This window comes from Oncorhynchus tshawytscha, linkage group LG09 (assembly GCF_018296145.1).
Source record: "Oncorhynchus tshawytscha isolate Ot180627B linkage group LG09, Otsh_v2.0, whole genome shotgun sequence".
NCBI classification, from domain to species: Eukaryota; Metazoa; Chordata; class Actinopteri; order Salmoniformes; family Salmonidae; genus Oncorhynchus; species Oncorhynchus tshawytscha.
The window spans coordinates 35,337,401-35,350,522 of NC_056437.1; the positions used below are offsets into that span (position 1 = coordinate 35,337,401).

At 40.7% G+C, this 13,122-nt stretch overlaps 1 protein-coding gene across 6 annotated transcripts in view; it reads right to left on the reverse strand.

The window, feature by feature from the left end:
• ncor1 (nuclear receptor corepressor 1) overlaps positions 1-13,122 on the reverse strand; it is a 110,833-nt gene that overhangs the window by 77,518 nt on the left and 20,193 nt on the right. For all 6 annotated transcript variants that reach the window (XM_024431758.2, XM_024431755.2, XM_024431754.2 and 3 more), the window contains exons 3-5: positions 3,021-3,115; positions 980-1,199; positions 496-678 (exon numbers count right to left, since the gene is read on the reverse strand). In XM_024431758.2, the coding sequence (XP_024287526.1) occupies positions 496-678; positions 980-1,199; positions 3,021-3,115 (498 nt within the window). The remainder of the gene's footprint in view (positions 1-495; positions 679-979; positions 1,200-3,020; positions 3,116-13,122) is intronic.

Here is a 13,122-nt window from a genome sequence, read left to right on the forward strand (position 1 = left end):
TGTACTCCAGTGGTAAGCAACTTAAGAGACCCAGAGATTTGCTTTCAAACGCAGCAGTGAAGACAGGGGGGCAACCTGTAGCGCTGCCTGGAGGAGAGTGGTCCTTTCTGGGACGACTACCTAACCTGTAGGCTTAGCTGGAGGCCCTTTCACCCTGCCTGGCTCACTTACACAATGGACTGGCTCAGTTCCACCTCCTTGTCACGGAGACAAGAGGCTTTTAACTTGTTTATAACATCTTGTGAAACACGTTGGTATTAGAGGGTATGAATGAGTGATAAAAATACATTTGTTTGGTTCAATCAACATTCAATTAGATGTAATATTGCTGCATTTGGTTGAAGGGCAGTGTCAAGATCTACTCCAATATTATGTTAATAGCTAGAAATCCAAGATAGAAAAGATTTCCCATCGACACAAATCACAGAATATTAATCTTTCCAACAGGTCTGGGGCAGGCAAGTAGTGTGTCACGTCACAAGTGGCCTAACCCACCTGCTTCTTCTTCAGTTTGAAGATCTGCTGCTCCACTTTAGCGATTTCTCTGTCCACACGGTCCATGCTCTGGATCAGTTCCTCCTTGGACAGTTTGGAGGGCGAGCCGTCCTGCTCCTCCCCCACACGGTGCAGCCCTCCTGGGGACTGAGACTCGGCTTTCATGCCACTGAACTGGGTCTCCTGGAACACAGACAAAGAAAGTGAATCCACTGCAGTCAATGTGGGTTCAATAGATTGCAGTCTCAAACATGTACAGTCTGACTGCAATGTAGTCACAGAATCACTCAGACGGACTGTACAGAATCTACAAATCAACTTGTATCCCATATAAATATTCAATATGTGATCTAGATTAGCCCTTCTGTACCTTGCACAAAGTGATGCCCTCAAACATACTGAAAGTCACTGAGGGTTTTAATACATTGCTTTAGCAATAGTTCTCCATGTCTTTATTAAAAATAGGCAGATAGGCGGCGCCCACCTTCTTGACCTCCCCTCCGGAGGCTCTGAGGCTGTCCTGGACCTGGTGGGACTGCAGGGGCAGAATGATGCCTCCGGACAGGGCATTGTGGGAAAAGTGGGCCTCAGAGACGGTCTCCATGCGAGGCCGCTTGGCTTCCAGGGCCTCATGTCCGTCGGTCTGCTGCTGGGAGGTGACACTGTGGAACTGTTGCTCATAGCCATGACGTCTCTCTGGAGGCCTGGAGACGATACCAGTATTGCAATTCTCATTAGTAACGTGGCAAGGAAACAAACCACAGATTTACACAACAGTTCAAAAGTTTGGGGTCACTTACAAATGTCCTTTTTGCAAATTTGCAAAAAAGAATTACGGACATTTTTGTTCATTAAAATAACATCATATTCATCAGAAATACAGTGTAGCTATTGTTAATGTTGTAAATGACTATTGTAGCTGGAAATGGCAGATTTTTTATGAAATATCTACATAGGTGTTCAGAGAGAGGCCCATTATCAGCAACCATCACTCCTGTGTTCCAATGCCATGTTGTGTTAGCTAATCCAAGTTCAAGTTGATCATTTTAAAAAGGCTAATTTTGAAAACCCCTTTGGAACTATGTTCGCACAGCTGAAAACTGTTGTCCTGATTAAAGAAGCGATACTCAACTAGTCTAAAGAAGGCCAGTTGTATCTGGAGCATCAGCATTTGTGGGTTCGATTACAGGCTCAAAATGGCCAGAATCATAGAACTTTCTTCTGAAACTCATCAATCTATTCTTGTTCTGAGAAATTACGGCTATTCCATGTGAGAAATTGCCAAGAAACTGAAGATCTGGTACAGCGCTGTGTACTACTCCATTCACAGAACAGCGCCAACTGGCCCTAACCAGAATAGAAAGAGGAATGGGAGGCCCCGGTGCACAACTGATCAAGAGGACAAGTACATTAGAGTGTCTAGTTTGAGAAACAGACGCCTCACAAGTCCTCAACTGGCAGCTTCATTAAATAGTACCCGCAAAACACCAGTCTCAAGGTCAACAGTGAAGAGGAGACTCCGGGATGCTGGCCTTCTAGGCAGAGTTGCAAAGAAAAAGCATATCTCAGACTGGCCAATAAAAATAAAAGATTAAGATGGGCAAAATAACACTGGTAAAGAAAAGAAAAGAAAATGTTCTGACAACAGCTCTGGTGGACATTCCAGCAGTCAGCATGCTAATTGCACACTCCCTCAACTTGAGACATCTGTGGGATTGTGTTGCATGACAAAACTGCACATTTTAGAGTGGCCTTTTATTGTCCACAGCACAATGACCATCATGCTGTTTGCTCAGCTTCTTGATATGCCACACCTGTCAGGTGGATGGATTATATTGGCAAAGGAGAAATGCTCACTAACAGGGATGTAAACAAATTTGTGCACAAAACTTGCAGGAAATACGTTTTTGTGTTTCTGGAATCTTTTATTTCAGCTTATGAAACACTTTACATGTGGCGTTATATTTTTGTTCATGGTAAATACATGGGTCTGGAGTGTACTAGGGCTATGACGATACCAATATTGCAATATTTTTTTTCCATGGCAAAAATTAAAATACAAAGCAGAGCAAACTCCTTGGTCCTTTAAAAACCTGCTGTATGTAAAATATTGTGTGCTATAGCTTGGAAAATAAATAAATACATAATTATATGTGACTCTGGATGACAACATAATGCTGCTAAAATGATTATTTATTAGATGTATTACTACCAGTACGCTGCTGGCCATTGATTATTGCAACATCGTTTTAGAGAATGAGACCAACCACCCGGACAGCTGATGAAATTGAGGAGTATTTCTATCTGTAATAAAGCCCTTTTGTGGGGAAAAACTCATTCTGATTGGCTGTGGCTGGCTCCCCAGTGGGTGGGCCTAAGCCCTATTATGTGAGGGTTTAATGAATTTACTTCAATTGACTTGATTTCCTTATATGAACTGTAAGTCAGTTTAAAATCGTTTAAATTGTTGCATTTATAATTTTGTCAAGTATAGATTGGAGGTGGCTGTTGGTATGGTTACGTACCTCTCAGTTCCAGGGTGGAATTCAGAAAGCAAGGAAGGCCTTCGCCGACCCTGCTGGTCCTGCAGGTGACCTCGGTAGTCCGGGACGGTGAACTCCTACACACACACACACACACACACACACACACACAAGGTCATGACATGGGAAGCTATCCATAATAACATGGTGGGTGACAGCCAGTCTGGGCACAGTGAACAGGGCAGGTCTGCACAGCCTGATGATAACACATTGCAAGTCATAGCAAGAACACATCTCACCAAAACAAAGCTTTCGCCAAAACATTTTTTTTATTTTATGTTTAAGATAATAAAATGACTTGTAGGTCCCTAAACTTTCCATAACGCAAAACAAAACGGGCAGCATTGCAGAATCCAGCATGTTAGAATGCAAGGTAATGCGTTTGCTGTATGAGAGGGATTAGGCATTTTTTCTCTTTGATCTGTTGTGAAGAGAACAATAAAGCTATCGGTGTCCTTGCACCAGAGGCATATTCAGAGACATTTATGATACATCGACACTATCAAAAGGGGAAACTACTCTACTTGATGATTATTAACGATGTAAATAAAACTATTTGTACAGTCACATTGGCTGCATTTACACAGGCAGCCCAATTCTGATCTTATTTCCACTAATTGCTTTTTGACCAATCAGATCAGCTCTGAAAAAGATCTGATTTGGTTGGTCAAAATACCAATTAGTGGGGGAAAAAATATCAGAATTGGGCTGCCTGTGTAAATGCAGCCAATGAGGCGACTGTACTGTACAAATAGCCAGAGAAGCACCAAGACACTTCAGAGGTTATGGTGGAACTTCACTGCAGTTATTGGCACAACCACTTCATCAGCCAGAAGAGGACTGGCCATCCAGGGAGTTTTTCCTAGCCACCGTGCTTCTACACCTGAATTGCTTGCTGTTTGGGGTTTTAGGCTGGGTTTCAGTACAGCACTTTGAGATGTCAGCGGATGTACGAAGGGCTATATAAATTTGATTTGCGTTTGATTTGATTCATCAAGCACCTTGGTCAAACATGACTCTAACATCGATTTAATCTATCACACTAGAAAACAAAAATCGTCTTCTATCAGGACACTGTGACCTACAAACAAAACTTGACATGTCAATGCACTTAACAGAAAGTTGAGGCTTACCTAGAGGATAACAACAACCGTTATTTTGTCCATAGACGGTTTGTAAATAACCAGAAATGTACCATTGACTGCATTCGGTATAAGTCAGGGTCTGAGAAATTTGTAATCAATTCCTAACAAACATGAAATGACCTTCGTGGATTGTGTGTTTTGGGATCATTTTTATGTTGCTACAACTGCAAGGAAAAGGTTTGAGAGAGATTATCAGTCAACTGCTAATTCATCTCAAAACGGTTATTATCACTTGCAAATTAAATTCAAAACATAGGCCTTTTACTGTACTCTCCAAATTCCCAACACTTAGGCATACACGCATACAGCGAGTTAATTTCAACGTAAAACTATGAAGCATTGATGATTATGTTATAATGATTATTCGCAGGCCAGCTGGCTGGAGTGTTTACGGACATATTCAATCTCTCCCTATCCCAGTCGGCCGTTTCCACTTGCTTCAAGATGTCCACCATTGTTCCTGTACCCAAGAAAGCAAAGGTAACTGAACAAATTGACTATCGCAGCGTAGCACTCACTTCTGTCATCATGAAGTCCTTTGAGAGGATAGTTAAGGATCATATCACCTCCACCTTACCTGATACCCTAGACCCACTTCAATGTGCATACCGCCCCTATAGATCCACAGATGATGCAATCGCCTTTGCACTGCGCACTGCCCTATCCCATCTGGACAAGAGAAATACATTTTTAAGAATGCTGTTCATTGACTACAGCTCAGCCTTCAACACCCTAGTACCCTCTAAGCACATGATTAAGCTCGGAGCCCTGGGTCTGAAGCACACCCTGTGCAGCTGGGTCCTGGACTTCCTGACGAGCCGCCCCCCAAGTGGTGAAGGTAGGAAACAACAAATCCACTTTGCTGATCCTCAACACAGGGGTCCCACAAGGGTGCGTGCTCAGCCCCATCATGTACTCCCTGTTCACCCATGATTGCGTGGACAAGAACGCATCTAACTTAAATCAAGTTTGCAGACGACACAACAGTAGTAGGCCTGATTATCAACAATGACGAGACAGCCTACAGGGAGGTGAGTGGTGCCAGGAAAATAACCTCTCCCTCAAAAATTCGGCTTGTCCCCTAAGACCCTCACAAACTCTTACAGAAGCACCATTGAGAGCATCCTGTCGGGCTGCATCACCGCCTGGTACGGCAACTGCACCGCCAGCAACCACTGGGCTCTCCAGGGTGTGGTGAGGTCTGCACACTACCTGCCCTCCAGGACAACTACAGCACCCGATGTCATAGCACGGCCAAAAAGAGAATTGAGAAAATCAACCACCCGAGCCACGGTCTGTTCACTCCGCTATCATCCAGAAGGCGAGGTCAGTAAAGGTGCATCAAAGCTGGGACCGAAAGACTGAAAAACAGCTTCTCTCTCAAGGCAATCATAATGACAAAGCAAAAACAGTTTAGAAATGTTTGCAAATGTATTCAAAATAAAAATCTTAAATATGACATTTACATAAGTATTTAGACCCTTTACTCTGTACTTTGTTGTAGCACCTCTGGCAGTGATTACAGCCTCGAGTCTTCTTGTGTGTGACGCTACAAGCTTGGAACACCTGTATTTGGGGAGTTTCTCCCATTCTTCTCTGCAGATACTCTCAAGCTCTGTCAGGTTGGATGGGGAGCATCGCTGCACAACTATTTTCAGCTCTCTCCAGAGATGTTAGAGTGGGTTAAAATCTGGCCTCTGGCTAGGCCACTCAAGGTCATTCAGAGACTTGTTCCAAAGCCACTCCTGTGTTGTCAGGGTCATTGCCCTATTGGAAGGTGAACCCTGGCCCAAGTCTGAGGTCCTGAACACTCTGGAGCAGGTTTTCATCAAGGATCTCTCTGTACTTTACTCCATTCCATTCATCTTGCCCTCGATCCTGACTAGTCTCCCAGTCCCTGCCACTGAAATCACCACCACAGCACGATGCTGCCACCACCATACTTCACCAAAGGTATGGTGCCAGGTTTCCTCCAGACGTGACACTTGGCATTCAGACCAAAGAGCTAAATCTTGGTTTCATCAGACCAGAGAATCTTGTTTCTCATGGTCTGAGAGTCCTTTAGGTGCCTTTTGGCAAACTCCAAGCGGGCGGTCATGTGCTTTTTATTGAGGAGTGGCTTCCGTCTGACCACTCTATCATAAAGGCCTGATTGGTGCAGAGATGGTTGTCCTTCTGGATGGTTCTCCCATCTCCACAGAGGAACTCCGGAGCTCTGTCAGAGTGACCGTCGGGTTCTTGGTCAACTTCCCTGACAAAGGCCCTTCTCCCCCAATTGCTCAGTTTGGCCAGGCATACAGCTCTAGGAAGAGTCTTGGTGGTTCCAAACTTCTTCCATTTAAGAATGATGGAGGCCTCTGTGTTCTTGGTGACCTTCAATGCTGCAGACATTTTTTGGTAACCTTCCCCCAGATCAGTGCCTCGACCTCATGGCTTGGTTTTTGCTCTGACATGCACGGTCAACTGTGTGACCTTATATAGATAGACTGGTGTGTGCCTTTCCACATTATGTCCAATCAATTGAATTTACCACAGGTAGACTCAAGTTGTACAATCAAGTTGTAGAAACATCTCAAGAATGATCAATGGAAACAGGATGCACCTAAACTAAATTAAGTCTCACAGCAAAGGGTCTGAATACTTATTTAAATAAAAGTGTGTTTTTTGTTCAATACATTTGCAAAAAATTATCTAAAAAACATTTTTTGCTTTGTCATTATTGGGTATTGTGTTCAGATTGATGAGGGGGACATTTTTTAATCAATTTTAGAACAAGGCTGTAATGTAACAAAATGTGGGGGGAAAAAAATCAAGGGATCTGAATACTTTCCGAACGAGGATTTATAAAGTCAGGCACATTTCACAGTTAGGCTATTGATTATAGACCTAATTAAGTTAGTGTTTCCTCTCTCCTCACTTTTATTAGATAATAAGACATGGGCTGTTTTCTCATCTCATCTCCTCATTCTGCCTCCATGCATTGTTCTCAACACCAATATGCTAGTTAACTTTGCTATTATGCACATAGCAACATGGTCTAGGAAAAGGTGCCAATTCAACAGCACAGTGAAGTGTTTCTGAACCGTAGACAGCGACCACTATCCAACATGGGAGAACGCGCATGTTATAAAAACATTTTTTTAATTGTTCTTATAAAATATAACCAGATACAATTTCAGTAGTACATGTCTTAGACTGATGGACTGTGCCCTCCCCACTGCCTCCACAATGGATCAGTTCACTCAGAGAGAAGCGAATCAGACAGGTGTCTTGTACCCCGTGATGTTTTTTTTATTTTTGCTACTGCTTGACCAGCCGCCTATCGACCAAACAATCGACTAAAATGGGCTCAGCCCTAATCTAGATTTATTAGGCTTGGGCGATATACCGTTTCTACGTATACAGGGGGCGGGGTGCTATGTCCCTGCTTACTATATACTATAAGAAATCTAAGATGTGTCACAAATTATATCCAGCTCAGGGCTTCAGCAATGTAACTTGCTAGCTAAGTGACTAGATGTCAATATCAAGTTTCTTGGTTACTAGCCTGACTACCAGTCTCTTTAGCGAACATTCCACTCCTTGTCATTGCCAAAAAGATAGGCCTTTCTGCCATCTGTAAAATATGAACATTCTATCATTAATGAGTTGTAGGAGAACAGAGGAGTTGATCCTGATTCAATAACCATCACAGCTATCCTCCAATCACAACTATTATCCAAATATTGGAATGATATCACTTTTTATTTCTCTACACAGAACATGTTGGTATCTGGTTGCCAAGGAAAAAAATGTGTCCAGACGAAACCAGTCTGTCAAAAGTTGCTAGTTTACGTGTAAATTATCAAACTAAATACATACTGCAATTCCAAAGCCTCAAAACACAATTTGCCTAGCAAACAACTAAATATTTGTTTTTGACTAATCCATGTTGTCATGGAAAATGTTAATGTCATTTCCAACAACCAATACACAACTCTACCGTAAATCCAGCTGCATAATAAACATTGAGATTACAGAAAGGCCAGTCTCTTTGGCAATGACATGGAGTGGAAAGTTAACTAAAAGACAGGTACCCAGACTAGAGAATTCATTTATTAATCGTCATTTTAAAATAAAAAAATTGCACTCCAAAAAACAAAATCAACAACTTACAGACACACACAAACAATGACTACATCTCATCTGCCCTGACCCGCATGCTCACACCCCCATCCCTAGAGCCTACATTATTCTTGGCCACATGGTATTAAAATTGTACCAATTTGTTATGCTCGGTCAATAATGCTCTTTCAATAACAAATCATTACCGATTTTTCCCATTGTGTCAATTTATGGCGAATTTATTCACTTCCAAGTTTCTTGTATGTGGTTTCATGATGAAAAGAGAATCGTCCAGCCCATTGGGTATGGTCAGTACACCCCCATATGTCATGTCTTGAAATATGTAGACAGATGTTTTTCTAGCTCCACTTACAACTTCTGGACTTTATAGCATTCCCAGAAAGCATGCACTATTGAGTCATTATTAGCTTTACACTTGAAACATAACTCTGCCGTTGTGTACACTAATTCCAGTATAAACTAATGTATAGAATTTATTATACAAAATTCAAAAATTCTACAGCACTTTCGTTAACTGTAATTTCCTTAGTTATGCTCCAACTTTTCCTCCATCTTGTGCAAACATCAGTTCTTTTTAAGCCTTGGTTCAAACAGTAAAAACAATTCTAAGAGATGTTCAGTTTAATATGCTCTCTGTCATGTTTTGTATATCTTCCCTATCATATGAAAATCATTTTCTGACTCAAGTAAGATTCCCTCAAGGTTGCTCTGATGTCCAAAATATTTCAAAATTAAATTGTGATATGCAACTTAAGTTGCACGTATTTGAAACTATCTACATTGCCCAGTTCAAAATTACTTTTTATTTGTCATGGAAATAAATGTATTTCCTGTAAAAAAAAGTAATTTACGGTTTCAATGCCTTTAGTTTTCCATGTGGACCAATTAAAAAAACATCTGAATGTGAATTCTGAAAACCTTTCCAGGGATTGTTCCATTAGGTTGTGTTTTTAGTGAGTGATGTTGGTTCTTCTAGAATACATTAGTTAACATTCTCTCAATTGTAACTATTTCCAGAAATGTGCCTCGTCTCCCACATCATATTTTTGTAAAAAAATCTGAGTATGACATTAAAACATCATTGTACAGATCACCTATAGTATGAATTCCTTTCATTAGCCACCGTTTCCAGTACACAGACTTCTTACCTATCCATAGCCTTGGATTGTGCCACAATGATGAGTATCCTTGTTTCAGATGTGAAATTCCACACAACTTGTGTACTGTTCTCCACACCTCTTTTGAGTGTAAAACAATTGGGTTCAAAGTTTCAACAGACCATATGACAAAGTATCAACAGGGGTAAAAGGATAATTTAGTTCCTGTTCTATTGTTATCCAATCCAAGCCAGCATCCCCTTTGCGCCAATGTTTCACCAATTTAGCCATTTCAAATGATAAATTGTACAATTTGACATCTGGTAAAGCCAAGCCTCCTACATCCCTTGGTGAGCACATAGGACTAATATCTAAACTGAGTATATTTACAGTGCCTTGCAAAAGTATTCATCCCCCTTGACGTTTTTCCTCGTGAGATTTAAGAGCCTCCTCATATTATCAGTTGAGGTCCTGTTCTTAATAAATCCTACTTGGTCACTATGAATAATATTAGGTAGTGCCTTCTCTAAGTGTATCGCAAGGGTCTTAGTAAGAATCTTACAGTCCACATTAAGGACGCTGATTGCGCTAAAATTCCCAGGTTCTGTAGCATCTCTATCCTTTTTAGGAATAAGCGATATAAAAGCCCCATTAAAAGGTGTCCGGAAAAGAGCCATTTTTAAATGCCTCCTGGTAATCCACTGTCAATACAGGTACAGTAATGTCAATATACTTGTTGTAGAATATTCTATAGGAAGGCCATCCAAACAAGGTGATTTCCCTGCTTTCATAGATAAAATGGCAGCTCTAACCTCCTCTTCTGTTATAGTAGTCCAGTTCCTCTACCTGACTATCTATACGCATCACTGAACAGGAGGATGTATATAAATCTTAATTTTAAAAAAACGTTCAAAACACACTTTATCTCTTTGGATGAGGTCACCATCTTATTCCCTTCTTAATTGCTGGAAATACATTAGATGTGTTCTGCATTTTTATTTGTCTTGTTAGTAGCTATTTTTTCCCCTCTAATATGTGCTTTAGAGCCTATGTTGATCTTTAAAAAAGGATCTAAGATCATTTACTAGTGATTGGCTAAATATCCAATCCTGTAATAGCATGGCATGGAGTCTAAATCTACCCTTCACATTTTCAGAGTTTATATCAACATGTAACTCTACTATAGCATGATCTGTGAGGGCAATGGGCCCAATCTTGCAATCAATCACATTATTAACCTTGAAATTAGATAAGGTTAAATATATTCTGGAGTCTGTTTTATGACAGTGGGAGAAAAAAGTATACTATCTATCATTAGGATGACTAATCTCCATATGTCTGTAAAGCCCATATCTTCTGCAAGCATATGTATTGGAAGTCTATCCTTTGGTGTGGAGTTACCTGTAAATGTACTTCTATCAATCATATTGTCTATCACTTGGTTAAAAAGTCTCCAGCAAGGATGATCTGACCCTCCATATTTCCCAGTATGACATTAACCTTGTGAATTTATTTTTATAATAATACAAACCAAATCTGGGTCCTCCTTATTGGGAGATTAGAGTTGAAGTCGGAAGTTTACATACACTTAGGTTGGAGTCATTAAAACTAGTATTTCAACCAACCCACACATTTCTTGTTAACAAACTATAGTTTTGGCAAGTCGGTTAGGACATCTACTTTGTGCATGACACAAGTCATTTTTCCAACAATTGCTTATAGACAGATTATTTCAATGTATCACAATTCCAGTGGGTCAGAGGTTTACATACACTAAAATGACTGTGCCTTTAGACAGCTTGGAAAATTCCAGAAAACGATGTCATGGCTTTAGAAGCTTCTGATAGGCTATATAGGCTAATTGACAATTGCAGGTGTACCTGTGGATGTATTTCAAGGCCTACCTTTAAACTCAGTGCCTCTTTGCTTGACTTCATGGGAAAAAATCTAAGGAAATCAGCCAAGACCTCAGGTAAAATATGGTAGACCTCAACAAGTCTTGGGAGCAATTTCCAAACGCCTGAAGGTACCACGTTCATCTGTACAAACAATAGTACGCAAGTATAAACACCATGGGACCACGCAGCCATCATACCGCTCAGGAAAGAGACGTGTTCTGTCTCCTGGAGATGAATGTACTTTGGTGCGTTAAAATGCAAATCAATCCCAGAACAAAGGACCTTGTGAAGATGCTGGGTGAAACAGGTACTAAAGTATCTATATCCACAGTAAAACGAGTCCTATATTGACATAACCTGAAAGGCCACTCAGTAAGGAAGAAGCCACTTCTCCAAAACAGCCATAAAAAAGTCAAACTAGGGTTTGCACCTGCACATGGGGACAAAGATCGTACTTTTTGGAGAAATGTCCTCTGGTCTGATGAAACAAAAATAGAACTGTTTGGCCATAATGACCATCGTTATGTTTGGAGGAAAGAGGGAGAGGCTTGCGAGCCGAAGAACACCATCCCAACCGTGAAGCACGGGGGTGGCAGCATCATGTTGTGGGGGTGCTTTGCTGCAGGAGGGACTGGTGCACTTCACAAAAAATAGTTGGCATCACGAGGGAGGAAAATTATGTGGATATATTGAAGCAACATCAAGAAATCAGTCAGGACGTGAAAGCTTGATCGCAAATGGGTCTTCCAAATGAACAATGACCCCAAGCATACTTCCAAAGTTGTGGCAAATGGCGTAAGGACAACAAAGCCAAGGTATTGGAGTGGCCATCACAAAGCTCCGATCTCAATCCCATAGAAAATTTGTCGGCAGAGCTGAAAAAACTTGTGCGAGCAGGGAGGCCTACAAACATGATTCGGTTAAACCAGCTCTGTCAGGAGGAATGGGCCACAACTCACCCAACTTATTATGGGACGCTTGTGGAAGGCTACCCAAAAGGCTACCCAAAAACCATTTAAAGGCATTGCTACCAAATACTAACTGTGTGTATGTAAACTTCTGACCCACTGGGAATATGATGAAAGAAATAAAAGCTGAAATAAATAATTCTATATTATTCTTCTGACATCTCACATTCTTAAAATAAAGTGGTGATCCTAACTGACCTAAGACAAGGAATTTTTACTAGGATTAAATGTCAGCAATTGTGAAAAACTGAGTTCAAATGTATTTGGCTAAGGTGAATGTAAACTTCCGACTTCAACTGTATATGTTGCATAATACTACCTTAATCCTATTTATAAAGAGCCTCAATGCAGATAAGACTGCGAAACTCTATGTTGCTTCAACATTACAAAATGTATTTTGCTTATCAGAATAAAATCTCCCCATTTTGTTTGGAATTAAATGAGCTATGATAAACCTTTGCAACCCAGCTTCCTCTTTCAGTGCCTCTATCTGTCATTCCTGTATTAACACAAAATCCACCTGTTTTGATTTTAAATATTAAAATCTCTTTCCTCTCCACTTGGTTCCCACAACCATTTATGTTCCAAAAGATTATGTTTCCCTAACCATTAGCCATATTTGCTCTGCGTAGTTACAGCCTGTGAGCGTGAAGTGTCCCATTTAACACCCATGACAACTATAATGAACATCATTATATAACATTTCACAATATATGCTCCAGCTGTACAATAAAACAGTGTAAATAAACGTAGAAAACCAATCCCAAATAAAACAAAGCAACTTGGAACGGAACGTTGCTTCTAAATGAGTCAATCACATTACTGTCTTCGATGCTGCAGAAAATAACCTG